The sequence below is a fragment of the Coregonus clupeaformis genome, chromosome 31 (assembly GCF_020615455.1).
Source record: "Coregonus clupeaformis isolate EN_2021a chromosome 31, ASM2061545v1, whole genome shotgun sequence".
NCBI lineage: Eukaryota > Metazoa > Chordata > Actinopteri > Salmoniformes > Salmonidae > Coregonus > Coregonus clupeaformis.
In genome coordinates, this window is record NC_059222.1 from 28,082,942 (window position 1) to 28,109,849 (window position 26,908).

The following is a 26,908-nucleotide window of genomic DNA, read 5'->3' on the forward strand; positions in this document are numbered from 1 at the left end:
CCCCCAGCCAGGCAGTGTTGCAGCGAGAGGTGGAATAGGCTATATAGGATTCGGAGTTCTTTGACTTTGTGCGATTTAATTTACCGGCTATGAAACTAAACGGCAGAAATAATTTGAAAAAGCTAATGCAACATTTATTTTACTATAAATGTGATCATACTTGACTACTTTTATTCAGAAATGTGAGTGAAATGCTCGCACTGTGGAGCCCTGACCACCCTCCAACGTGGCTGGTGAAATAGACATCTTACCTGCCAATGCATGTGGCGGGTGTTAATTAAGTGATAATGCCCGAGAAGCTGGTGTTTGTTGGATATATTGGCACGGGTGTTGTTAGGCCTGAGACAAAGTCGAGGGCCGACAAACTGTGCCAATATATCCAACAAACACCGGTTTCGAGGGCATTATCGCTTTTATACAACGGGTTACCAACATATTCAAATAATGATTGACATATTTTCATTAAAAATGTTGTTTTGAGTAATTTATTCGTACTATTTCATCCTTCCACAAGATATAGTCCAGACACAAATCTAGGGTTGCTATGGACACGACCCAGTCGTTCGTTCTAAATGTTCCATTGCCATACTGGCTGGCAACGTTCTTATGCCTTGCTTGCTAGCTAGCCAACTACGGCTAATTTACAGTTACGTCAAAAAGTTCAGCCAGAATAACAGCCAGCAAAGTTTTGCATTTGTTTAAGCTGTTTTCTAGTGACATTTATTTGGATACATCCATAACAATCAGCTTATGATGCACGACTTTGCCTAGCAGAGAAAATGTGCTCTGTTGTCAGGACGCTGTTCAGACAAAAGAAAGGCAATCCATGACATTCATTTGAGCTGATTTTAATAAATGAAACCATACATTCTCTTTTGTTATCCACCACAGCTGACATCGCTATAGCTACTTATTGTATGTCACATTAATCTGTACATTCCCCTGGATGGTGCATTGGTTGAAATTTCTGTCAGAGTCTGTGCTACAACTTCTGCTGCCTTGCTTCAGCCTTTTGGGTGTTGGTGATGCAGTGTTCTATTTGTTTTCGGCCAGGATGTTGCTCTAGCGTTTTCTGTCTGTCAGTGAGGGACGCCGGTAGCTATGGAGCGAACCTTCGCACCGATGCCCACTCACTGACATCATCTCCCTCACTTCTAAACCAGCATTGACCAGTTTCTGGACTGTCGTGGTTCTGATGATTTGTGTGATTTCTCCAGTGATGCCACCGGGCATAGTGGGTTTCCTGGCTGCTCGAACATGAATCCCCTCTTGGGCTCCCTGCCCCTCTCCCTTGGGTCCAGATGATTCTTTGTGGCCTTGTTATATGCGAGAGTGCCCTATCTGAGAGGGAGAATGCGTTGTAATAATATTGTTTTCCAGTAGCCTAATTACGAGAGCAACTTAGAAATTACACAAACAGGCTATGAACAACATACCTTAGACCGCTCTCGTCTGTTTTTACGAGAAATGAGTTGCGCTTTAGTTGTCTGTTCCCCTCTTTTCTTCTTCGACCCAGATGTAACTGGAGGTCGAACCACACTTTCTGGACCAGACCCCTTGGTGTACCGGGATTCAGAGCCTGGGAGTTTTGGAGCTGGGCCATGTCCTTATTGGTGATGGGAGGGTGGCTGTTTGTGATATATTTTCCTTGCCTTCTTAGCTGTTTGATGTTCCACAGAAATACATGATTCGAGGTGGTAAATGCAGTGTCCTTCATAAGGCACCAGCTGCGACCGATGGGTGGGTCATTTAGAAACCGGTTGAGCCCACTCCGGACTGCCAGGTAGCTACTTATGCTGTACTGCTCCCCCTTCCCATTTCGTACATTTCCATAAAACTGTCGGAGAATGATGTTAAACACTTCCTTAGTGACGGTTTTGAAGTCAACAACTTTTTTCTTCTCTGCTAGCCAGCCCTCAGCACCGCACAGCCCAGTTTGTATTCTTAACTGTGTTTTTTTCGTTGAGGCTTTTCTCTAGGTCATTCACTGCAGTATCCCCCAAATCTGCATGCCTGGGTATTATTGCCATCTCTTTTTCCCATTCATCCGTAGTCATGCCGCCGAAAAGATCAAAATAAATGTTCCACTCATCCTCGCAACAAAGTATCGATTTAGCCAGTCAACTGAAAAAAAACTTATGTTGCTAAGACAACCAGCTCAATTTGCTGTCTGTCTCGTTCGGACACATTCACTTTATATGGGACGGTGGAGATCGCAATTCAATATTGAAAAGGTCAGAGAGACCGACAGCAAGGTTTATACAAATCTCTGCTGTTGAAAACCAAATGCTAGTCTAAAAGAAATGGAGATAATGTCTAGATGCTTTTTATAATGGATCAAGTTTATACATTTCCTGGAAGGGTTGATGCGCAGTCAGATGGAACAGAGTAAATAGGAATTTTAACGTCATAGATTTAGCCGGTGGTAACTTGTGAAGTAGTCACCAGCTGGAATGCAGTTTTAATCAGCATTCAGGATTAGACCCACCTGTTGTATAAACAACCTATATAGTACTCTAAATATCCCAATTCATGTTAAATTCTAAAGAATACAAGATACAAATTGCTGACTTCATTCGAACAAATGGGGGTTCTAAACTGTAAAGCCAGTTATCTCAGGATAATCTTTTTGTAGATAGAACCTTATGGTCCCAAACTCTCATTATCCAGAAATGATTTTGAATATGAGGTTAAAACGGCTGCATTGGACCTTTTTTATTATTTAAACATTTCTTGAAGCTCTGTCAAATTGGTTGTTGATCATTGCTAGACCATTTTCATTTCTTGCAATAGATTTACAAGCAGATTTAAGTCAACTGTAACTCGGCCACTCAGGAACATTCACTGTGTTCTTGGTAAACAACTCCAGTGTAGATTTGGTCTTGTGTTTTAGGTTATTATCGTGCAGAAAGGTGAATTCATCTCCCAGTGTCCAGTGGAAAGCAGACTGAACCAGGTTTTCCTCTAGGATTTTGCCAGTGCTTAGCTCCATTCCGTTTCTTTTTTATCCAGAAAAACTGCCCAGTCCTTAAAAATTACAAGCATACCCAAAACATGATGCAGCCACCACTATGCTTGAAAATATGGGGAGTTATACTCAGTAATGTGTTGTATTGGATTTGTGTTCTTTACAAAAATGTAATTGCTTTGCCACACTTTGCAGTAATACTTTAGTGCCTTGTTGCAAACAGGATGGATGTTTGGCACATTTTTATTCTGTACAGGCTTCCTTCTTTTCACTCTGTCAATTAGGTTAATATTGTGGAGTAACTACAATGTTGTTGATCCATCCTCAGTCTTCTCCTATCACAGCCATTAAACTCAAACTATTTTAAAGTCACCAAATCCCTGAGCAGTTTCCTTCCTATCCGACAACTGAGTTAGGAAGGACACCTGTATCTTTGTAGTGACCGGGTGTATTGATACACCATCCAAAGTGTAATTAATAACTTCACCATGCTCAAAGGAATATTCAATGTCTGCTTTTAATATATATATATATTTTTTTTAAATCTACCAATAGGTGCCCTTCGAGGCATTGGAAAACCTCCCTGGTCTTTGTGGTTTGAAATTCACTGCTCGACTGAGGGACCTTTACAGATAAATGTGTGTGTGTGGGGTACAGAGACGATGCAGTCATGTTAAACACTATTATTAACCCCCAAGACCGGTGCGTCAATCTAAGTTACATAACCAAAAAATCCCCATTGAAATCAGTTAGTTAAAGTTTTTTTTTGTTGTGTTGGGTGCATCTCAATCCGCAGGTGTCGCACTTCCGCATCTGCGGTGAAAGGTGGCAGAGCTAGAGCGGTGTTTGTCAGACCATGAGACATCTGAAAATCGGCCTTCTTACGAAAACGTTTGTAGCGTCCTACAAACCACTCAAAGAAAGGGGAGCCTCTCACGAGCACGTCAGTGTTCTCCGTTTTGCTCTTCGACCACCACAAGTGTCACGGGACTCATCTGAAAGTAACCGGTACCGGTTTAAAAAACAAATGGCGTATGAAGGTAGTTTTGTGCCTACCCAAAAAAAGGGGTTAAATGTGTAAAAAATATACAGTGGGGAGAACAAGTATTTGATACACTGCCGATTTTGCAGGTTTTCCTACTTACAAAGCATGTAGAGGTCTGTAATTTTTATCATAGGTACACTTCAACTGTGAGAGACGGAATCTAAAACAAAAATCCAGAAAATCACATTGTATGATTTTTAAGTAATTCATTTGCATTTTATTGCATGACATAAGTATTTGATCACCTACCAACCAGTAAGAATTCCGGCTCTCACAGACCTGTTAGTTTTTCTTTAAGAAGCCGTCCTGTTCTCCACTCATTACCTGTATTAACTGCACCTGTTTGAACTCGTTACCTGTATAAAAGACACCTGTCCACACACTCAATCAAACAGACTCCAACCTCTCCACAATGGCCAAGACCAGAGAGCTGTGTAAGGACATCAGGGATAAAATTGTAGACCTGCACAAGGCTGGGATGGGCTACAGGACAATAGGCAAGCAGCTTGGTGAGAAGGCAACAACTGTTGGCGCAATTATTAGAAAATGGAAGAAGTTCAAGATGACGGTCAATCACCCTCGGTCTGGGGCTCCATGCAAGATCTCACCTCGTGGGGCATCAATGATCATGAGGAAGGTGAGGGATCAGCCCAGAACTACACGGCAGGACCTGGTCAATGACCTGAAGAGAGCTGGGACCACAGTCTCAAAGAAAACCATTAGTAACACACTGCGCCGTCATGGATTAAAATCCTGCAGCGCATGCAAGGTCCCCCTGCTCAAGCCAGCGCATGTCCAGGCCCATCTGAAGTTTGCCAATGACCATCTGGATGATCCAGAGGAGGAATGGGAGAAGGTCATGTGGTCTGATGAGACAAAAATAGAGCTTTTTGGTCTAAACTCCACTCGCCGTGTTTGGAGGAAGAAGGATGAGTACAACTCCAAGAACCATGAGTACAACCCCATGGTCTCCCGAGTGGCGCAGTGGTCTAAGGCACTGCATCGCAGTGCTAGCTGTGCCACTAGAGATCCTGGTTCGAATCCAGACTCTGTCGTAGCGGGCTGCGACCGGGAGACCCATGGGGATGGGGCCATGTATTGCGAGATACTCTTCCCTCAGTAAGAGCATTGAAGATGGGTCGTGGCTGGGTCTTCCAGCATGACAACGACCCGAAACACACAGCCAGGGTAACTAAGGAGTGGCTCCGTAAGAAGCATCTCAAGGTCCTGGAGTGGCCTAGCCAGTCTCCAGACCTGAACCCAATAGAAAATCTTTGGAGGGAGCTGGAAGTCCGAATTGCCCAGCAACAGCCCCGAAACCTGAAGGATCTGGAGAAGGTCTGTATGGAGGAGTGGGCCAAACTCCCTGCTGCAGTGTGTGCAAACCTGGTCAAGACCTACAGGAAGCGTATGATCTCTATAATAGCAAACACAGGTTTCTGTACCAAATATTAAATTCTGCTTTTCTGATGTATCAAATACTTATGTCATGCAATAAAATGCAAATTAATTACTTAAAAATCATACAATGTGATTTTTCTGGATTTTTGTTTTAGATTCCGTCTCTCACAGTTGGAAGTGTACCTATGATAAAAATTACAGACCTCTACATGCTTTGTAAGTAGGAAAACCTGCAAAATCGGCAGTGTATCAAATACTTGTTCTCCCCACTGTATATGTATTTCCTGAGTCTTTAAAAAATATCTCCTAGATTTAGGACAGACAATCTTGTTTCCATGATAAATGTTTTGACTGTCGTGTTTGCTATTTATGAATGTGTTATTCAATGCGTTTCTATGGCCGTTAGTATTTTATGAAATAATTGTTGTATATATTTTTTTAAGACCTAAAGGGGTCCTAAAATTCAAAATCATATAGCAAAATGATCCATAGTGTGACCCCCCCCCCTAGATTAGGTTACTTTGAAGTAATGTAAAACATACCTCATATATGGTCAAATGTCCAGTTTTCCAGAAAATAAGTATAGTGCATTTGGAAAGTATTCAGACCCCTTGACTTTTTCCAAATGTTGTTACATTAGAGCCTTATTCTAAAATGGATTTTAAAAATATACAGTGAGGGGGAAAAAAGTATTTGATCCCCTGCTGATTTTGTACTTTTGCCCACTGACAAAGAAATTATCAGTCTAATTTTAATGGTAGGTTTATTTGAACAGTGAGAGACAGAATAACAACAAAAAAATCAAGAAAAAAGCATGTCAAAAATGTTATAAATTGATTTGCATATTAATGAGGGAAATAAGTATTTGACCCCCTCTCAATCAGAAAGATTTCTGGCTCCCAGGTGTCTTTTATACAGGTAACGAGCTGAGATTAGGAGCACTCCTAATCTCATCTTGTTACCTGTATAAAAGACACCTGTCCACAGAAGCAATCAATCAATCAGATTCCAAACTCTCCACCATGGCCAAGACCAAAGAGCTCTCCAAGGATGTCAGGGACAAGATTGTAGACCTACACAAGGCTGGAATGGGCTACAAGACCATCGCCAAGCAGCTTGGTGAGAAGGTGACAACAGTTGGTGCGATAATTCGCAAATGGAAGAAACACAAAATAACTGTCATTCTCCCTCGGCCTGGGGCTCCATGCAAGATCTCACCTCGTGGAGTTGCAATGATCATGAGAACGGTGAGGAATCAGCCCAGAACTACACGGGAGGATCTTGTCAATGATCTCAAGGCAGCTGGGACCATAGTCACCAAGAAAACAATTGGTAACACACTACGCCGTGCAGGACTGAAATCTTGCAGCGCCCGCAAGGTCCCCCTGCTCAAGAAAGCACATATACAGGGCCATCTGAAGTTTGCCAGTGAACATCTGAATGATTCAGAGGAGAACTGGGTGAAAGTGTTGTGGTCAGATGAGACCAAAATCGAGCTCTTTGGCATCAACTCAACTCGCCGTGTTTGGAGGAGGAGGAATGCTGCCTATGACCCCAAGAACACTATCCCCACCGTCAAAAATGAAGGTGGAAACATTATGCTTTGGGGGTGTTTTTCTACTAAGGGGACAGGACAACTTCACCGCATCAAAGGGACGATGGACGGGGCCATGTACCGTCAAATATTGGGTGAGAACCTCCTTCCCTCAGCCAGGGCATTGAAAATGGGTTGTGGATGGGTATTCCAGCATGACAATGACCCAAAACACACGGCCAAGGCAACAAAGAAGTGGCTCAAGAAGAAGCACATCAAGGTCCTGGAGTGGCCTAGCCAGTCTCCAGACCATAATCCCGTAGAAAATCTGTGGAGGGAGCTGAAGGTTTGAGTTGCCAAACGTCAGCCTTGAAACCCTAATGACTTGGAGAAGATCTGCAAAGAGGAGTGGAACAAAATCCCTCCTGAGATGTGTGCAAACCTGGTGGCCAACTACAAGAAACGTCTGACCTCTGTGATTGCCAACAAGGGTTTTGCCACCAAGTACTAAGTCATGTTTTGCAGAGGTGTCAAATACTTATTTCCCTCATTTAAAATGCAAATCAATTTATAACATTTTTGACATGCTTTTTTCTGGATGTTTTTGTTGTTATTCTGTCTCTTACTGTTCAAATAAACCTACCATTGAAAGTATAGACTGATCATGTCTTTGTCAGTGGGCAAACGTACAAAATCAAATACTTTTTTCCCTCACTGTATATAATCTCATCAATCTACACACAATACCCCATAATGAGAATGTTGTTTCTCATGGTCTGAGTCCTTTAGGTGCCTTTTGGCAAACTCCAAGCGGGCTGTCATGTGCCTTTTACTGAGGAGTGGCTTCCGTATGGCCACATAAAGGCCTGAGTGCTGCAGAGATTGCTGTTCTTCTGGAAGGTTCTCCCATCTCCACAGAGGAACTTTGGAGCTTTTTCAGAGTGACCATCGGGTTCTTGGTCACTTCCCTGACCAAGGCCCTTCTCCCCTGATTGCTCAGTTTGGCCGGGCGGCCTGCTGTAGGAAGAGTCGTGGTGGTTCCAAACTTATTCCATTTAAGAATGATGGATGCCTCTGTGTTCTTGGGGACCTTCAATGCTGCATAAATGTTTTGGTACCCTTCCCCAGATCTGTGCCTCGACACAATCCTGTCTCTGCGCTCTATGGACAGTTCCTTCGACCTCATGGCTTGGTTTTTGCTCTGACATGCACTGTCAACTGTGGGACCTTTTATATAGACAGGTGTGTGCCTTTCCAAATCATGTCCAATCAGTTGAATTTACCACTGGTGGACTCCAATCAAGTTGTAGAAACATCTCAAGGATGATCAATGGAAACAGGATGCACCTGAGCTCAATTTCGAGTCTCATAGCAAAGGGTCTGAATACTTACGTAAATAAGGTATTTATGTTTTTTAAAAATTATACATTTAAAAAAACAATCTAAAAACCTGTTTTCGCTTCGTCATTATGGGGCATTGTGTGTAGATTGAGGGGAATTTTTTATATTTAATACATTTTAGAGTAAGGCTGTAACGTAAAATGTGGAATAAGTCAAGGGGTCTGAATACTTTCCGAATGCACTCCAGTCTCAAATCTCTTGAAGACTGAAACAGGTTTCCCTCAAGAATTTCCCTGTATTTAGCGCCATCCATCATTCCTTCAATTCTGACCAGTTTCCCAGTCCCTGCCGATGGAAAAACATCCCCACAGCATGATGCTGCCACCACCATGCTTGGATGGTGTTCTCGGGGTGATGAGAGGTGTTGGGTTTGCGCCAGACATTTTACTTGATGGCCAAAAAGCTCAATTTTAGTCTCGTCTGACCAGAGTACCTTCTTCCATATGTTTGGGGAGTCTCCCACATGCCTTTTGGCGAACACCAAACATGTTTGCTTATTTTTGTCTTTAAGCGATGGCTTTTTTTCTGGCCACTCTTCCGTAAAGCCCAGCTCTGTGGAGTGTACGGCTTAAAGTGGTCCTATGGACAGATACTCCAGTCTCCGCTGTGGAGCTTTGCAGCTCCTTCAGGGTTATCTTTGGTCTCTTTGTTGCCTCTCTGATTAATGCCCTCCTTGCCTGGTCTGTGAGTTTTGGTGGGCGGCCCTCTCTTGGCAGGTTTGTTGTGGTGCCATATTCTTTCCATTTTTAAATAATGGATTTAATGGTGCTCTGTGGAATGTTTTTTATAACCCAACACTGATCTGTACATGGTGCCGCTTGCTTGGTGGTGCCCCTTGCTTAGTGGTGTTGCAGACTCTGGGGCCTTTCAGAACAGGTGTGTGTGTATATATACTGAGATAATGTGACAGATCATGTGACACTTAGATTGCACACAGGTGGAATCTTGATGATTATGGCTTACAGCTCATGAAAACCCCAAATGCAGTGTCTCAGAAAATTAGAATATGACATAAGACCAGTGAAAAAAGGAAATGTAATACAGACATGGCCTTGGCCTTCTGAAAAGTATGTTCTTGTACATGCAGTCAGTACTTGGTTGGGGCTCCTTTTGCATGAATCACTGCATCTATGCGGCGTGGCATGGAGTCGGATCAGCCTGTGGCACTGCTGAGGTGTTATGGAAGCCCAGGTTGCTTCAAAATACGGCCTTCAGCTCGTCTGCATTGTTGGGTCTCGTGTCTCTCATCTTCCTCTTGACAATACCCCCATAAATTCTCTATGGGGTTCAGATCAGGCGAGTTAGCTGGCCAATCAAGCACAGGAGTCCCATGGTCATTGAACCAGGTATTGGTACCTTTGGCAGTGTGGGCAGGTGCCAAGTCCTGCTGGAAAATGAAATCAGCATCTCCATAAAGCTTGTCAGCAGAAGGAAGCATGAAGTGCTCTAACATTTCCTGGTAGATGGCTGAGTTGACTTTGGACTTGATGAAACACAGTGGACCAACACCAGAAGATGACATGGCTCCCCATATCATCACTGACTGTGGAAACTTCACACTGGACTTCAAGCAACTTGGATTATGTGCCTCTCCACTCTTCCTCCAGACTCTGGGACCTTGATTGCCAAATGAAATGCAAAATGTACTTTCATCTGAAAAGAGGACTTTGGACCACTGAGCGACAGACCAGTTACTTTTCTCCTTAGCCCAGGTAAGACACTTCTGACGTTGCCTCTGGTTCAGGAGTGGCTTGACACGAGGAATGCGACAGTTGTAGCCCATTTCCTGGATACGTCTGTGCGTGGTGGCTCTTGATGCACTGACTCCTGCCTCAGTCCACTCCTTGTGATGCTCCCCCACATTTTTGAATGGCCTTTGCTTGACAATCCTCTCAAGGCTCCTGTTATCCCTGTTGCTTGTGCACCTTTTCCTACCACACTTCTTCCTTCCACTCGACTTCCATGAATATGCTTGGATACAGCACTCTGTGAACAGCCAGCTTCTTTAGCAATTATCTTTTGAGGCATTCCCTCCTTGTGGAGGGTATTGATGACTGTCTTCTACACAACTGTCAAGTCAGCAGTCTTCTCCATGATTGTGAAGCCTACTGAACTGGACTGAGATACCATTTAAAGGAAACCTTTGCAGGTGTTTTGAGTTAGTTAGCTGATGAGTGTGACACCTTGAGTCTACAATATTGAACTTTTCCACAATATTCAAATTTATTGAGCTGCACCTGTATGCACGCACCACTTTTCCGTTATTTTTTTTTTTTGGGGAATTCTTTGAAACAAGTTATTTTTTTCATTTCACTAAACCAATTTGGACTATTTGTATGTCCATTACATTAAATCCAAATAAAAATCCATTTAAATTACAGGTTGTAATGCAACAAAATGGGAAGAACGCCAAGTGGGATGAATACTTTTGCAAGGCACTGTATCCCTACACTGGTACAATATGCAGTGCCTTGCAGAAGTATAATATAATATGCCATTTAGCATAGTATTCAGGCCCCTTGGATTTCTTCACATTTTATTGTGTTACAAAGTGGGATTACAATGGATTTGTCATTTTTTGTCAACAATATACACAAAATACTCTAAGATTTGTTTGAAAGCAGTAGCCATATCTAGGAAAACCAAATTGCCAAAGGCTGGGCCTAATATAGTGTATAAGAGGTCATACAAGAAGTTTTGTAGCGATTCTTATGTTTTTGATGTAAAGAATATGTTGGTCCGTGGTGTGTAATGAGGAGCAAACAGACACTGCACTTGACACATTTATGAAATTGCTTATTCCAGTTACTAATAAGCATGCACCCATTTAAGAAAATGACTGTAAAAGCTGTTAAATTCCCGTGGATTAATAAGGAATTTAAAAATTGTATGGTTGAGAGGGATGAGGCAAAAGGAATGGCAAATAAGTCTGGCTGCACAACCGATTGGCAAATGTATTGCAAATTGAGAAATCATGTGACTAAACTGAATAAAAAGAAGAAGAAACAACACTATGAAACAAGGATAAATGACAAAGAATTATAGTAAAAAGCTTTGGAGCTCCTTAAATGAAATTTTTGGAAAAAAGGCAAACTCCGCTCCATCATTCATTGAATCAGATGGCTCATTCATCACAAAACCAACTGATATTGCCAAATACTTAAATTTTTTCATTGGCAAGATTTACAAACTTAGGTATGACATACCAACAACAATTGCTGGCACTACACATCCAAATATATCTGACCCAAATTATGAAAGACAAGCATTGTAATTTTGAATTCCGTAAAGTGAGTCTGGAAGAGGTCAACAAATTATTGTTGTCGATTTAACAATGACAAGCCACCGGGGTCTGACAACTTGGATGGAAAATTGCTGAGGATAATAGCGGACGAGATTGCCACTCCTACTTGCCATATTTTCAATTTCAGCCTACAAGAATGTGTGTGCCCCCAGGCTTGGAGGGAAGCAAAAGTCATTCCGCTACCTAAGAATAGTAAAGCCACTTTTACTGGCTCAAACAGCTGACCAATTAGCCTGTTACCACCAACCCTTAGTAAACTATTGGAAAAAATGGTGTTTGACCAGATACAATGCTATTTTACTGTAAACAAATTGACAACAAACTTTCAGCTTGCTTATAGAGAAGGACATTCAACAAGCACAGCACTTACACAAATGACTGATGATTGGCTGAGAGAAATTGATGATACAAATATTGGGGGCTGTTTTGTTAGACTTCAGTGTGGCTTGACATTATCGATCATAGTCTGCTGCTGGAAAAACGTTTGTTATGGCTTTACACCCCCTGCTATAATGTGGATAAAGAGTTACTTGTCTAACAAAACACAGAAGGTGTTCTTTAATGTAATCCTGGTGCCGACGAAGATGGCGGCCTTGCGACTAGCTCTTAGGAAACGTTGCGCTATTTTGTATTTCCAAGTATATTACTTGCTAATGTTCAGTATCTGGTTAACAAGCTCGACGAGCTCCGGGCAAGGATTTCTTTCCAGAGAGACATCAAGGCCTGTAACATACTTTGTTTCACGGAAACATGGCTCTGGGAATATTCTGTCGAAATCGGTCCAGCCAGATGGGTTCTCAGTTCATCGCGCAGACAGGAATAAATATCTCTCCGGGAAGCAGAAGGGCGGAGGTGTGTGTTTCATGATTAATGAATTAATTGTAGTAACATACAGGAACTCAAGTCCTTTTGTTCACCCGACCTAGAATACCTCACAATCAAATGCCGTCCGTATTATCTCCCAAGATAATTTTCTTCGGTTATAGTCACAGCCGTGTATATCCCCCCTCAAGCTGATACCACGACGGCCCTCAAAAAACTTCACTGGACTGTATGCAAACTGGAAACCACATATCCTTAGGCTGCATTTATTGTAGCCGGGGATTTTAACAAAGCAAATTTGAGGACTAGGCTGCCGAAGTTCTATCAACATATCGACTGTTGTACTCGCGCTGCTAAAATCCTCGACCATTGCTATTCGAACTTCCGGGATGGTTATAAGGCCCTCCCCTGCCCTCCTTTTGGCAAATCTGACCAAGAATCCATTTTGCTCCTCCCTTCCTATAGGCAGAAACTCAAACAGGAAGTACCCGTGCTAAGGATTATTCAATGCTGGTCTGACCAATCGGAATCCACGCTTCGATTGTTTTCATCACGCGGACTGGGATCTGTTCCAGGTAGCTTGCGAAAATAATTAAGATGAATACACTGAAACGGTGACTGAGTTTATCAGGAAGTGTATAGGATATGTTGTACCCACTGTGATTATTAAAACCTACACTAACCAGAAACTGTGGATAGATGGCAGCATTTGCGCAAAACTGAAAGCGCGAACCACCGCATTTAACCATGGCAAGGTAACTGGGAATATGGCAGAATTCATTCATTGAATCAGTTAGCTCATTCATCACAAAACCAACTGATATTGCCAACAACTTACATTTTTTCATTGGCAAGATTTACAAACTTAGGTATGACATACCAGCAACAATTGCTGACACTACACATCCAAATATATCTGACCCAAATTATGAAAGACAAGCATTGTAATTTTGAATTCCGTAAAGTGAGTGTGGAAGAGGGTGAACAAATTATTGTTGTCGATTTAACAATGACAAGCCACCGGGGTCTGACAACTTGGATGGAAAATTGCTGAGGATAATAGCGGACGAGATTGCCACTCCTACTTGCCATATTTTCAATTTCAGCCTACAAGAATGTGTGTGCTCCCAGGCTTGGAGGGAAGCAAAAGTCATTCCGCTACCTAAGAATAGTAAAGCCACTTTTACTGGCTCAAACAGCTGACCAATTAGCCTGTTACCACCAACCCTTAGTAAACTATTGGAAAAAATGGTGTTTGACCAGATACAATGCTATTTTACTGTAAACAAATTGACAACAAACTTTCAGCTTGCTTATAGAGAAGGACATTCAACAAGCACAGCACTTACACAAATGACTGATGATTGGCTGAGAGAAATTGATGATACAAATATTGGGGGCTGTTTTGTTAGACTTCAGTGTGGCTTGACATTATCGATCATAGTCTGCTGCTGGAAAAACGTTTGTTATGGCTTTACACCCCCTGCTATAATGTGGATAAAGAGTTACTTGTCTAACAAAACACAGAAGGTGTTCTTTAATGTAATCCTGGTGCCGACGAAGATGGCGGCCTCGCGATTAGCTCTTAGGAAACGTTGCGCTATTTTGTATTTCCAAGTATATTACTTGCTAATGTTCAGTATCTGGTTAACAAGCTCGACGAGCTCCGGGCAAGGATTTCTTTCCAGAGAGACATCAAGGCCTGTAACATACTTTGTTTCACGGAAACATGGCTCTGGGAATATTCTGTCGAAATCGGTCCAGCCAGATGGGTTCTCAGTTCATCGCGCAGACAGGAATAAATATCTCTCCGGGAAGCAGAAGGGCGGAGTTGTGTGTTTCATGATTAATGAATTAATTGTAGTAACATACAGGAACTCAAGTCCTTTTGTTCACCCGACCTAGAATACCTCACAATCAAATGCCGTCCGTATTATCTCCCAAGATAATTTTCTTCGGTTATAGTCACAGCCGTGTATATCCCCCCTCAAGCTGATACCACGATGGCCCTCAAAGAACTTCACTGGACTGTATGCAAACTGGAAACCACATATCCTTAGGCTGCATTTATTGTAGCCGGGGATTTTAACAAAGCAAATTTGAGGACTAGGCTGCCGAAGTTCTATCAACATATCGACTGTTGTACTCGCGCTGCTAAAATCCTCGACCATTGCTATTCGAACTTCCGGGATGGTTATAAGGCCCTCCCCTGCCCTCCTTTTGGCAAATCTGACCACAAATCCATTTTGCTCCTCCCTTCCTATAGGCAGAAACTCAAACAGGAAGTACCCGTGCTAAGGATTATTCAATGCTGGTCTGACCAATCGGAATCCACGCTTCGATTGTTTTCATCACGCGGACTGGGATCTGTTCCAGGTAGCTTGCGAAAATAATTAAGATGAATACACTGAAACGGTGACTGAGTTTATCAGGAAGTGTATAGGATATGTTGTACCCACTGTGATTATTAAAACCTACACTAACCAGAAACTGTGGATAGATGGCAGCATTTGCGCAAAACTGAAAGCGCGAACCACCGCATTTAACCATGGCAAGGTAACTGGGAATATGGCAGAATACAAACAGTGTAGCTACTCACTCCGCAAGGCAATTAAACTGGCAAAACATCAGTATAGAGACAAAGTGGAGTCACAATTCAATGGCTCAGACACAAGACGTATGTGGCAGGGTCTTCAGCTAGTTAAGTATCATATCACCTCTACCTTACCTGTCACCCTAGACCCACTTCAATTTGCTTACCGCCCCAATAGATCCACAGACGATGCAATCGCCATCACACTGCACAGTGCCTTATCCCATCTGGACAAGAGGAATACCTATGTAAGAATGCTGTTCATTGACTATAGCTCGGCATTCAACACCATTGTACCCTCCAAGCTCATCATTAAGCTCAAGGCCCTGGGTCTGAACCCCGCCCTGTGCAACTGGGTCTTGGACTTCCTGACGAACCGCCCCCAGGTGGTGAAGGTAGGAAACAACATCTCCACTTCGCTGATCCTCAACACTGGGGCCCCACAAGGGTGCGTGCTCAGCCCACTCCTGTACTCCCTGTTCACCCATGACTGCGTGGCCATGCACGCCTCCAACTCAATCATCAAGTTTGAAGATGACACAACAGCTTCAAGTTCCTTGACGTACACATCACTGACAAACTGAAATGGTCCACCCACGCAGACAGTGTGGTGAAGAAGGTGCAACAGAGCCTCTTCAACCTCAGGAGGCTGAAGACATTTGGCTTGGCACCTAAAACCCTCACAAACTTTTACAGATGCACAATTGAGAGCATCCTGTCGGGCTGTATCACCGCCTGGTACGGCAACTGCACCGCCCGCAACCGCAGGGCTCTCCAGAGGGTGGTGCGGTCTGCCGAACACATTACCGGGGGCAAACTACCCGTCCTCCAAGACACCTACAGCACCCCATGTCACAGGAAGGCCAAAAAGATCATCAAGGACAGCAACCACCCGAGCCACTGCCTGTTCACCCCGCTATCATCCAGAAGGTGAGGTCAGTACAGGTGCATCAAAGCTGGGACCGAGAGAATGAAAAACCGCTTCTATCTCAAGGCCATCAGACTGTTAAATAGCCATCAGTAGCACATTAGAGGCTGCTGCTGCCTATTGAAATCACTGGCCACTTTAAGAAATGGAACACTAGTCACTTTAATAGTGTTTACATATCTTGCACCACTCAACTCATGTATATACTGTATTCTATTCTATAATATTCTACTGTATCTTAGTCCATGCCGCTCTGTCATTGCTTGTCCATATATGTATATATTCTTAAATTCCATTCCTTACTAGATTTGTGTGTATTGGGTATATGTTGTGAAATTGTTAGATATTACTTGTTAGATATTACTGCGCTGTCGGAGCTAGAAGCACAAGCATTTCGCTACACCCGCAATAACATCTGCTAGACACGTGTATGTGACAAATACAATTTAATTTGATTTGAATGGAAGCCTCTCAAACATAATCCAGGTAGAATCAGGAATTCCCCATGGCAGCTGTCTAGGCCTCTTGCTTTTTTCCATCCATCTTTACTAACGACATGCCACTGGCTTTGAGTAAAGCCATTGTGTTTATGTATGCGGATGTCTCAACACTATACACGTCAGCTACTACAGCAACTGAAATAACTGCAACACTTAACAAAGAGTTGCAGTTAGTTTCGGAATGGGTGGCAAGGAATAAGTTAGTCCTAAATATTTCCAAAACTAAAAGCATTGCATTTGGGTCAAATCAGTCACTAAACCCTAAACCTCAACTACATCTCGTAATGAATAATGTGGAAATTGAGCAAGTTGAGGTGACTAAACTGCTTGGAGTAACCCTGGATCATAGACTGTCATGGTCAAAGCATATTGATACAACAGTAGCTAAGATGGGGAGAAGTATATCCATAATTAAGTGCTGCTCTGCCTTCTTAACAACACTATAAACAAGGCAGGTCCTACAGGCCCTAGTTTTGTCGCACCTAGACTACTGTTCAGTAGTGTGGTCAGGTGCCACAAAGAGGGACTTGGGAAAATTGCAGTTGGCTCAGAACAGGGCAGCACGGCTGGCCCTTAAAAGTACACATAGAGATTGACTTAATCACTGCTTGTTTTTGTGAGAGGTGTCGACGAGCAGAATGTACCGAGCTGTCTGTTTTGGAATACTGGCACACAGCTCGGACACCCATGCACACCCCACAAGACATGCCACCAGAGGTCTCTTCACAGTCCCCAAGTCCATAACTGACTATGGGAGGCACACAGTACTACATAGAGCCATGACTACATGGAACTCTATTCCACATCAGGTACAGTGGGGAAAAAAAAGTATTTAGTCAGCCACCAATTGTGCAAGTTCTCCCACTTAAAAAGATGAGAGAGGCCTGTAATTTTCATCATAGGTACACGTCAACTATGACAGACAAATTGAGAATTTTTTTCCCAGAAAATCACATTGTAGGATTTTTAATGAATTTATTTGCAAATTATGGTGGAAAATAAGTATTTTGTCAATAACAAAAGTTTCTCAATACTTTGTTATATACCCTTTGTTGGCAATGACACAGGTCAAACGCTTTTCTGTATGTCTTCACAAGGTTTTCACACACTGTTGCTGGTATTTTGGCCCATTCCTCCATGCAGATCTCCTCTAGAGCAGTGATGTTTTGGGGCTGTCGCTGGGCAACACGGACTTTCAACTCCCTCCAAAGATTTTCTATGGGGTTGAGATCTGGAGACTGGCTAGGCCACTCCAGGACCTTGAAATGCTTCTTACGAAGCCACTCCTTCGTTGCCCGGGTGGTGTGTTTGGGATCATTGTCATGCTGAAAGACCCAGCCACGTCTCATATTCAATGCCCTTGCTGATGGAAGGAGGTTTTCACTCAAGAATCTCACGATACATGGCCCCATTCATTCTTTCCTTTACACAGATCAGTCGTCCTGGTCCCTTTGCAGAAAAACAGCCCCAAAGCATGATGTTTCCACCCATATGCTTCACAGTAGGTATGGTGTTCTTTGGATGCAACTCAGCATTCTTTGTCCTCCAAACACGACGTAGTTGAGTTTTTACCAAAAAGTTCTATTTTGGTTTCATCTGACAATATGACATTCTCCCAATCCTCTTCTGGATCATCCAAATGCTCTCTAGCAAACTTCAGACGGGCCTGGACATGTACTGGCTTAAGCAGGGAGACACGTCTTGCACTGCAGAATTTGAGTCCCTGGCGGCGTAGTGTGTTACTGATGGTAGGCTTTGTTACTTTGGTCCCAGCTCTCTGCAGGTCATTCACTAGGTCCCCCCGTGTGGTTCTGGGATTTTTGCTCACCGTTCTTGTGATCATTTTGACCCCACGGGTGAGATCTTGCATGGAGCCCCAGATCGAGGGAGATTATCAGTGGTCTTGTATGTCTTCCATTTCCTAATAATTGCTCCCACAGTTGATTTCTTCAAACCAAGCTGCTTACCTATTGCAGATTCAGTCTTCCCAGCCTGGTGCAGGTCTACAATTTTGTTTCTGGTGTCCTTTGACAGCTCTTTGGTCTTGGCCATAGTGGAGTTTGGAGTGTGACTGTTTGAGGTTGTGGACAGGTGTCTTTTATACTGATAACAAGTTCAAACAGGTGCCATTAATACAGGTAACGAGTGGAGGACAGAGGTGCCTCTTAAATAAGAAGTTACAGGTCTGTGAGAGCCAGAAATCTTGCTTGTTTGTAGGTGACCAAATACTTATTTTCCACCATAATTTGCAAATAAATTCATTAAAAATCCTACAATGTGATATTCTGGATTTTTTTCCTCAATTTGTCTGTCATAGTTGACGTGTACCTATGATGAAAATTACAGGCCTCTCTCATCTTTTTAAGTGGGAGAACTTGCACAATTTGTGGCTGACTAAATACTTTTTTTCCCCACTGTAACTGATGCAAGCAGTAGAATCAGATTTTTTTAAAACAGGTAAAAATACACCTTGTGGAACAGCGGGACTGTGAAGACACACACACACACAGGCACATACACACATACATATAGACACTCACTCTACACACACGTACACATGGATGTCGTATTGTAAATATGTGATAGTGGAGTAGTGGCCTGAGGGAACACACTAAATGTATTGGGTACAGTGTTATGAAATATAATGTAATGTAATATTTTTAATTGTATATAACTGCCTTAATGTTGCAGGACCCCAGGAAGAGTAGCTGTTGCCTTGGCAGCAGCTAATGGGGATCCTTAATAAATACAAATACGGTGCGTGTGATAAATAAAATACATTATTTCGGAAATACACACCCGCCAATTTCATTCCACTAAATTATGTAAATTAGCCTATAGATTTTCAAGCATGGTGGTGGCTGCATCATGGTATGGGTATGCTTGACATCGGTAAATACTGGGGAGTTTTTCAGGATAAAAATTAATGGGATAGGGCTAAGCACAGGCAAAATCCTAGACCAAAACCTGCTTCAGTCTGCTTTACGCCAGACACTGGGAGAGGAATTCACCTTTCAGCATTACAATAACCTATAACACAAGGCCAAATCTACAATGAAGTTTCTTACCAAGAAGACATGGAATGTTCCTAAGTGGCCAAGTTACAGTTTTGACCTAAATCTGCTTGAAATACTATGGCAATACTTTTTTAATTGAATTGTTATTTATCTTTTCAAAAATGATTTTTGCTTCCACTTTGACATTCAAATATTTTGTGTAGATTGTTAACAAAAAATGACAAATCCACTTTAATCCCACTTTATATCACAATAAAATGTGAAGAAGTTCAAGGGGTCTGAATACGTTTGCAAGGCACTACTTTTGAAAGGGGGGGAGAGGGAGGATGGTTGAGAGGTGGTATATTCTACTCGGGTACAATATACTGAGTGAGAGGGAGGGAAAGAGAGAGGGTGGGAGTGATGGAGAGACAGCCCATTAGGGGATCAGTTTGAGCTAGGCAAGGTGCATCCTCTAATCTTGATCATGTAATGAGTAGTTATTTAGAATGCAAGGTAATTTGTAGCTCATCAGCCTCTATCTCAAATGCATACATTCTATTTCTCGCTGTAGGACCACAAGCCGTGTAACCCCAGAGAGAAGGAGCGTATCCAGAATGCAGGGGGGTCAGTGATGATCCAGAGGGTCAATGGTTCCCTGGCCGTGTCCAGAGCCCTGGGGGACTATGACTACAAGTGTGTGGATGGGAAGGGTCCCACAGAACAACTGGTCAGCCCAGAGCCAGAGGTGTGTGTATTTAAAATGCCTTTATTACTGTGGCACAGCTTTAAAGTAAACTCTAGTTCTTTCTCCTTCTTGAGGTGTGTGTGTGTGTGTGTGTGATCTCTCCAGCTGAGGTGTGTGTGTTCCTCCCCCAGGTGTGTGTGTTAGAGCGTGCTGCAGAGGGGGATGAGTTTGTGGTGCTGGCGTGCGATGGGATCTGGGACGTGATGTCCAACGAGGAGCTGTGTGAGTTCGTCAGGTCCCGGCTACAAGTGTTTGATGATCTGGAAAGAGTCTGCACTGCCGTGGTGGACACCTGTCTGCACAAGGTACATCCACACTCTAACCCACACTCTAACCCATGCTCTAACCCACAATCTAAGCCTCGTTCTCTGTATGTGTGTGTCTCCAGGGCAGCAGAGATAACATGAGTGTGGTGTTGGTGACTTTACCGGGAGCTCCCAAGGTGTCTGAGGAAGCCCTGAAGAAAGAGGAGGAACTGGACAAATACCTGGAGACACGTGTAGAGGGTGAGAACACACACATATACACACCCATCCTTTCTAAGAGCTTGGACACACTGCGCCGACGAATGGCTAATAGCAGCGGGTGGCTGTCGCCACGGTGTGTTAAAGTGACCACCTGCTGGGTGTCGATGAGCAGTGGCTGTTTTAACATGTAGAATCGTCGGGATATGACGGCCGATATTCTGGTCAGATGCAACTGGCCGTCCATTATTATGTTGTGTTTCCACTCTAATCCTGTGTCTGTCTCTAGATTTGCTGGGTGGCTGTGGAGAGGAGGGGATTCCTGACCTGGTGTCTGTTCTGAGGAGCATCTCCTCTGAGAACATCCCCAACCTTCCGCCTGGAGGAGGCCTGGCCAGCAAGTAAATGCTACACACACACACACACACACACACACACACACACACACACACACACACACACACTGAAGAAAACTACTTTATTGTCAATTTTCTTTTCAGATCACAGAAATGTCTCACCCTTCTTACTTCATGAAAGTATGAGAGACTGTCATGATTTATTGATCCAACTTTTCAATCAAGCTTCACACAAGCACACAAATGAGAATGTCTAATGTGTGTGTGTGTGTGTGGTCAGGCGCAGTGTGATCGAGGCGGTGTACAGCAGGCTGAACCCACAAAGAGAAGAGGAAGGGGTGAGTAACTCTTCTTTGACCTCTCACCCCTGACCTCCCACCTCCACAAAGACCCACTCCAGCCCACAATGACCCACTCCAGCCCAGTCACAACAGCACCACTCTTCTGGGCTGGGGTGTGAATGGGCTTCGAGGACCGTCAAATACCAAACATGATCAAAATTGAATATTTCATCTAGAGTCGAGACTTGGTTTCACATTACATGAATACTGCTCCCTGATGTTCCTTCCTACCGTGTCCCAACCTTTTAGAAAATTACACCAAAGTCCGGGACAGCTTATGAACATGAACTATTTGGCGTAGTCTAGTTTGTGTTTATTGTGTGATTGTGTTTGGGGTGTTGGAAGTTGTAGTGGGGAATGGGAAGGCACTGTTGTATTCTCCTCTCCCTCACTGGACAAAGACAATGTCACTACGGGTAGCTGGCTACAGGGGTAGGGGTAGTATGGTGTGAGAGAGTGTCTGAAGTGTGTGTGAGTGCCTGTGTGTGTTTGACGCTGGTGTGTGTCTGACACTAGCGTGTGTGTGTGTGTGTGTGTGTGTGTGTGTGTGTGTGTGGCATGGTGTTGCCCTGGCCAGGCCTGTGCTGGAGGTGGAGGAGAGGAGGAGAGTGAGGAGGGAGGAGGCAGCAGTACGGCGACCAACCTCTTGGAGGCGCTGCGTCAGTTCCGCCTGCACCACCGGGGGCAGTATCGCTCGGTGCTGGAGGAAGCCCTGGCCGTCTACCGTCTGCCTGGGGAGAATACAGCCGACACGGGGGAGGAATCCTCCTCCTTTACCGCAGACGATCTCCCTGACTCCCCCCGGCCCTCACCCCCCTCTCCCCCTCCCTCACCCGTCGTCATCGAGACGCCCGACCCCCCGGAGGCAGAGAAAAGCAAAGACACGCCCTCTCCATCAGCGCCGGCAGACATCGACCAACAACCACCTCCGGCTGTAGACATCGACCAATCAGAACCTCCAGCGGTAGACAGTGACCAACCAGAACCTCCAGCGGCAGACCTCGTCCCACTATATCCTCCAGCTGCTGACCTTGGCCAACCAGATCCTCCCCCCTCCTAATTCACCTCTGATCTCTGATGTTGTGGTTGTCCCCTACCCCAATCCAGCCTAGTCTAGTCCATGCGTGCTCTCACAGCGTCTAGTCCATCCGTGCTCTCACAGACGCCATAATGGGTAGATACAAAGATGAGTCGTCTAAGTCTATGGACCGATCATGTCTGGACCTCTACCTGACAGAGAGAGAAGATCTACTGGACTGTCCATATAAAAACACAAGTTCCCATAAACCACCTGTACCTGTTTGCACAGTACACACACACACACACGCGCACAACACACTCTTTCTCTGTCTGTGTCTGTCTGTGTGTCTCTGTCTGTCTGTCCGTCCGAGAGAGAGAGAGGTCTTAGCAGCCAGCTGAGCTGTGTGTGTTTGATAGAATGTGTTTTTAAGGTGTGTGCACTACAGTACTGTAACTACTTCAAAATTCTGGAACAGTATACAAAGTTCAAAAAACCAAAGTAAAAAAGTGTGTGTCATTGTATTTCTAAAGACTGAGTTGTTTTTCTCTCTGATGAATGGTGGCACTTACTGTTTGCAACAAGGCACAATATGATAAAGGTATGCATGAGTGTGTGTGTGTAGGCTGAATCTGTTCCATACAGCAATATGTGAATTAATAAAATAATCAATAAAAGTTATTTGAATTAATAATAATGCTAAGATCTGTCCATCTGATTTGGTTTGTCTCTTGACTGTCAGATTTGGTCTGTGTCTGTCTGACTGTTATGGTATATGATAACTTTTTGCTGTAAACATTCCATTGTGGGTCTAAAATTGCTCTTCATGTCCTGAATAGTGTGCAGTGAATTCCTACTACATGGCATCATGGCATTTATAGCGTAATCTACACATGTTCTATTCTTGACAAAAAGCCTATTACAGGCTGTAGCCTAGTATAAGAATTGGGATACAGCCGGTCTTTCAGTAGGCCACCATCAGGTGAGTCCAAGATCGACTTATCCCACAGATTGACCCACATACCGACCCCTCACATTCTCAGCTCCTGATCCACTTGCACACCCACTTCTCAACATCAATACGTAAATAACATCAGTTTTATATTGTATGTACAATGGCGCCTCATAAACATTTATCTCTCTATCTCTCTCAGTGTGATCTGGAGGACCCCTGGTAGTCGTGGTAACTGCGACCCCGGTCTCCTCCTGTGATTGGTCTAGCCACCCAGAGGGGGAGTTGCCTCCTCCACGTGCCCAGTGGACAACGTGTGTGTGCGTGCGTGAGAGGATGAATACACACACCCACACACACACACACTCTGCTTTTCCTCGGGAGGAGTGTGTTTTTGGAGGTGATGCGTTTGTTTTAAGGACTGATGAAGCGTCTGGATGGTAGATAAATTTTACCATCCAGGTTTTCTGGTGTTTTTTTTTTTTTTTTTTTTTGATGTTGTTGACATTGATCACCTGACTACACACGGACATGAGGACCTGGGGTGTATTTGTGTGTGTGAAAGAAAAAGTTTGGAGGTGGGGACTGGGACCCAGACTGGTTCAATCTGGTACTTGTATTGGACTCTGTGCTGCCTGACAACCCCAACCGCCCGAACACGCACAACACACACACACCCCTCCCTTCAACCTTACACACCATGCCCTGCACATGCATGTATCTCTCTCTCTCTCTCTCTCTCTCTCTCTCTCTCTCTCTCTCTCTCTCTCTCTCTCTCTCTCTCTCTCTCTCTCTCCTCTCTTCTCTCTCTCTCTCTCTCTCTCACCCTCCCTCAACCTTACACACCATGCCCTGCGCATGCATCTCTCTCTCTCTCTCTCTCTCTCTCTCACACCCCTCCCTTCAACCTTACACACCATGCCCTGCACATGCATGCATGTATCTCTTTCTCTCTCTCTCTCACACACACAGAGGGTGGGGGGTCCACGTGCTACATGTTGATGGTTATACAACCCCCCTATCCCTCACAACCCCCTCTGCTCCACGCCACAGCTACTGGACAGGTATTGGTTAAAACTGATCCCACCTGACCCCCTATGCTCCACGCCACACATACTGGATGGTATTGGTTCAAACTGATCCCACCTGACCGCCTCTGATTGGTTCCTGCTGATTTATTTTCTCTGTTTGTTGTCAGATAAACGAAGGAGAAGAGCGGTAAATCCCAAACCAGTCCCATCCACTCGCTCCAATGCCCTCGATTTGCAACGCTGCTGGCTTCACAGCAAAGTAGTATTCCAACACGCACCACAAAGTGCAATTTAATTTTTTTCAATTGAAAAGGAGTGCCTAATGATATGGTACGTGCATTTTTTTTTGTGACGCAGTGAAATGCATCCCAAATTAAATGTTCAACTTTTACTGTGGTTTAAATCTCGTTAAACAACGGGGAATTTCTCAATTTGAATTACCACACCGACTCCCATCCGCTCAGCTCACCTCACCAGATCAAAGCATGATCAATAGTTAACCTGATCACTTTGATCAAAAACAGACCTCTCCTGGACCCCACCGTCTCACCTACTCCGCTCTGCTCATCTGATCAAAGCAGGATCAATAGTTAACCTTGGCCCGGTTTCCCAAAAGCATCTTAAGGCTAAGCTCATCGTTAGAACCTTTGTAGGAGCGTCGTTAAATCTCAGAGCTGTTTCCCAAAACCATCGTTATTAACGTTGCACTTGAAGACGCTCGTAATCTAATGCCTGCATCAGACCACCTCAGAACAGCTAAGTGTGTCATTAGATGCTTTTTTGCCCTCCCGTGTCACTTTATACACAGAAGATCTCCGCTAAACATACAATCACATGGTTTATCAGTCTCTGTGACCACCGATAACTTCAGAACAAAGTTGCCAATGTCTTTGCAATTAATACAAACAGTGGGAAGCGACATATAAAAATATGCTTCAAATGAAAACCGAGATGACTGCGTTAAAATATAAACAGTAGGCTATATGCCTATTTTAATCATTGAAATACATTTCATGTTCAATCAATTGAGTTCTATTTTTCTACTTGTAGGCTACTGTCTGTAATTTGTTTCAATATATTTCATGATGTGTAGCCTAACAAATCGGTGATATAGTGCATTTGTTGTTGGGTAAGCATTATAGAATAAGCCGCTTCGATATTTGCAGCCATAGGTGGTAATATCTCTAGGAGCTGATCCGTTGTCAGTTTTGTGAAATAATTATTATGTTAAGGAAATATTTGAATGGAGTAAGCTGATCCGAGAGCAGCACTCGCTTTCGATCCTATCTGTATCAACACATGCTCCAACGATGCACTTAGCGACCGTTCTCTACGCATGGTGTTTTGGAAACGCATTTGACATCTTCGGCCGTTGGCCTAAGATCCATCGCTATCGGGAAACCGGGCCCAGATCACATTGAGCAACATGCACGCGTAGCTGTTGATTTTACGGAGTAAAGCTAAAGTAGAATTCAAATCAGTCTCTGTAAAATAGGAAATATAGAGTTGTTTAAGAATATTTAGGAACTTTAGCTAAATCTTTGATCCTGCTTTGTGACATCACCCCCTGGTTGGCCGCCAGATGCCCTACTCCACAATGTGACGTCATCATAGACTGCAGGGCAACTTCCTGGTTACAGAAATCACCAACACAATTCAAATTTGCCAAAACTGACTATTGACTCTTCCCAATGTGGTCAGTCTTCTTGGCAGATAAAAATGTTGTTACTGTTGTCTTTAAAGCAGAGTGCTGCCCCATTGTGTATGATGATGTCATATTGTGGAGTGTACCTTTAATTCAGGTAGAGTCCCAGTGTTAATCCTGTGTACCTGGTTCAGACTACATCGGTAATGTTTGTATTTGCTGTTGTTTGATTGCACTCACATTTGATTACAGAAAGCGTCTATATATGAAATAAAATACCTGCCAAGGAACAGTGGTCAGTGTCTCTGGATTGTGTGTGTCTGTCTGCCTTAGCATATGACTGTGCATTCTGATTTTCTATTTTTCAGGAAGTGGACACCCTGTTTGTTTATTTCTTACACCATTCCATTTAAATCCATGAGGGACAGTGAATGAGGGAGAATCAAACTGCAGCCCCTCTCTCCCTTCCCCCCATACCCTCGTCTAATCCCCCTCTGTCTCATCACTTCATCATAATCTCCAATCACAATCGCACATCTTTAAAGTTTGAGCTGGATTAGGGCATTATGGGTCGTCTGGGTGTGTTTTTTTTCTCTGGGGGGGGGGGGGTTATTTTGGTGATGGGTTACTTCTGCTATTGATGACTGCTTTTATACATCCTCCTTTCAATGTATCTGCTTCTCATGAACACACCATCTCCGCTGGCAGAGGTACAGTGCATTCGGAAAGTATTCAGACCCCTAGATTTTTTTCGCATTTTGTTACATTACAGCCTTATTCAAAAAAAAAAAAAAACATTTTATTCTCATCAATCTACACACAATGCCCCATAATGACAAACCAAAAACAGGTTTTTAGAAA

At 43.7% G+C, this 26,908-nt stretch overlaps 1 protein-coding gene across 2 annotated transcripts in view; it reads left to right on the forward strand.

Annotated features, from left to right (window-relative positions):
* Nucleotides 1–24,165, forward strand: part of LOC121547366 (protein phosphatase 1B) — a 48,178-nt gene extending 24,013 nt beyond the window's left edge. Inside the window, exons 3-8 of one of the 2 annotated variants that reach the window (XM_041858617.2) lie at nt 20,067–20,240; nt 20,372–20,545; nt 20,629–20,746; nt 20,994–21,105; nt 21,341–21,398; nt 23,574–24,165. In XM_041858617.2, coding sequence (XP_041714551.1) covers nt 20,067–20,240; nt 20,372–20,545; nt 20,629–20,746; nt 20,994–21,105; nt 21,341–21,398; nt 23,574–23,597 — 660 coding nt within the window. In that variant the 3' untranslated portion in view covers nt 23,598–24,165. Of the gene's footprint in view, nt 1–20,066; nt 20,241–20,371; nt 20,546–20,628; nt 20,747–20,993; nt 21,106–21,340; nt 21,399–21,978; nt 22,708–23,573 lie in introns of those variants that run through there. The other variant, XM_041858616.1, reaches the window with a different exon arrangement.
* Nucleotides 24,166–26,908: the final 2,743 nt, after the last annotated feature.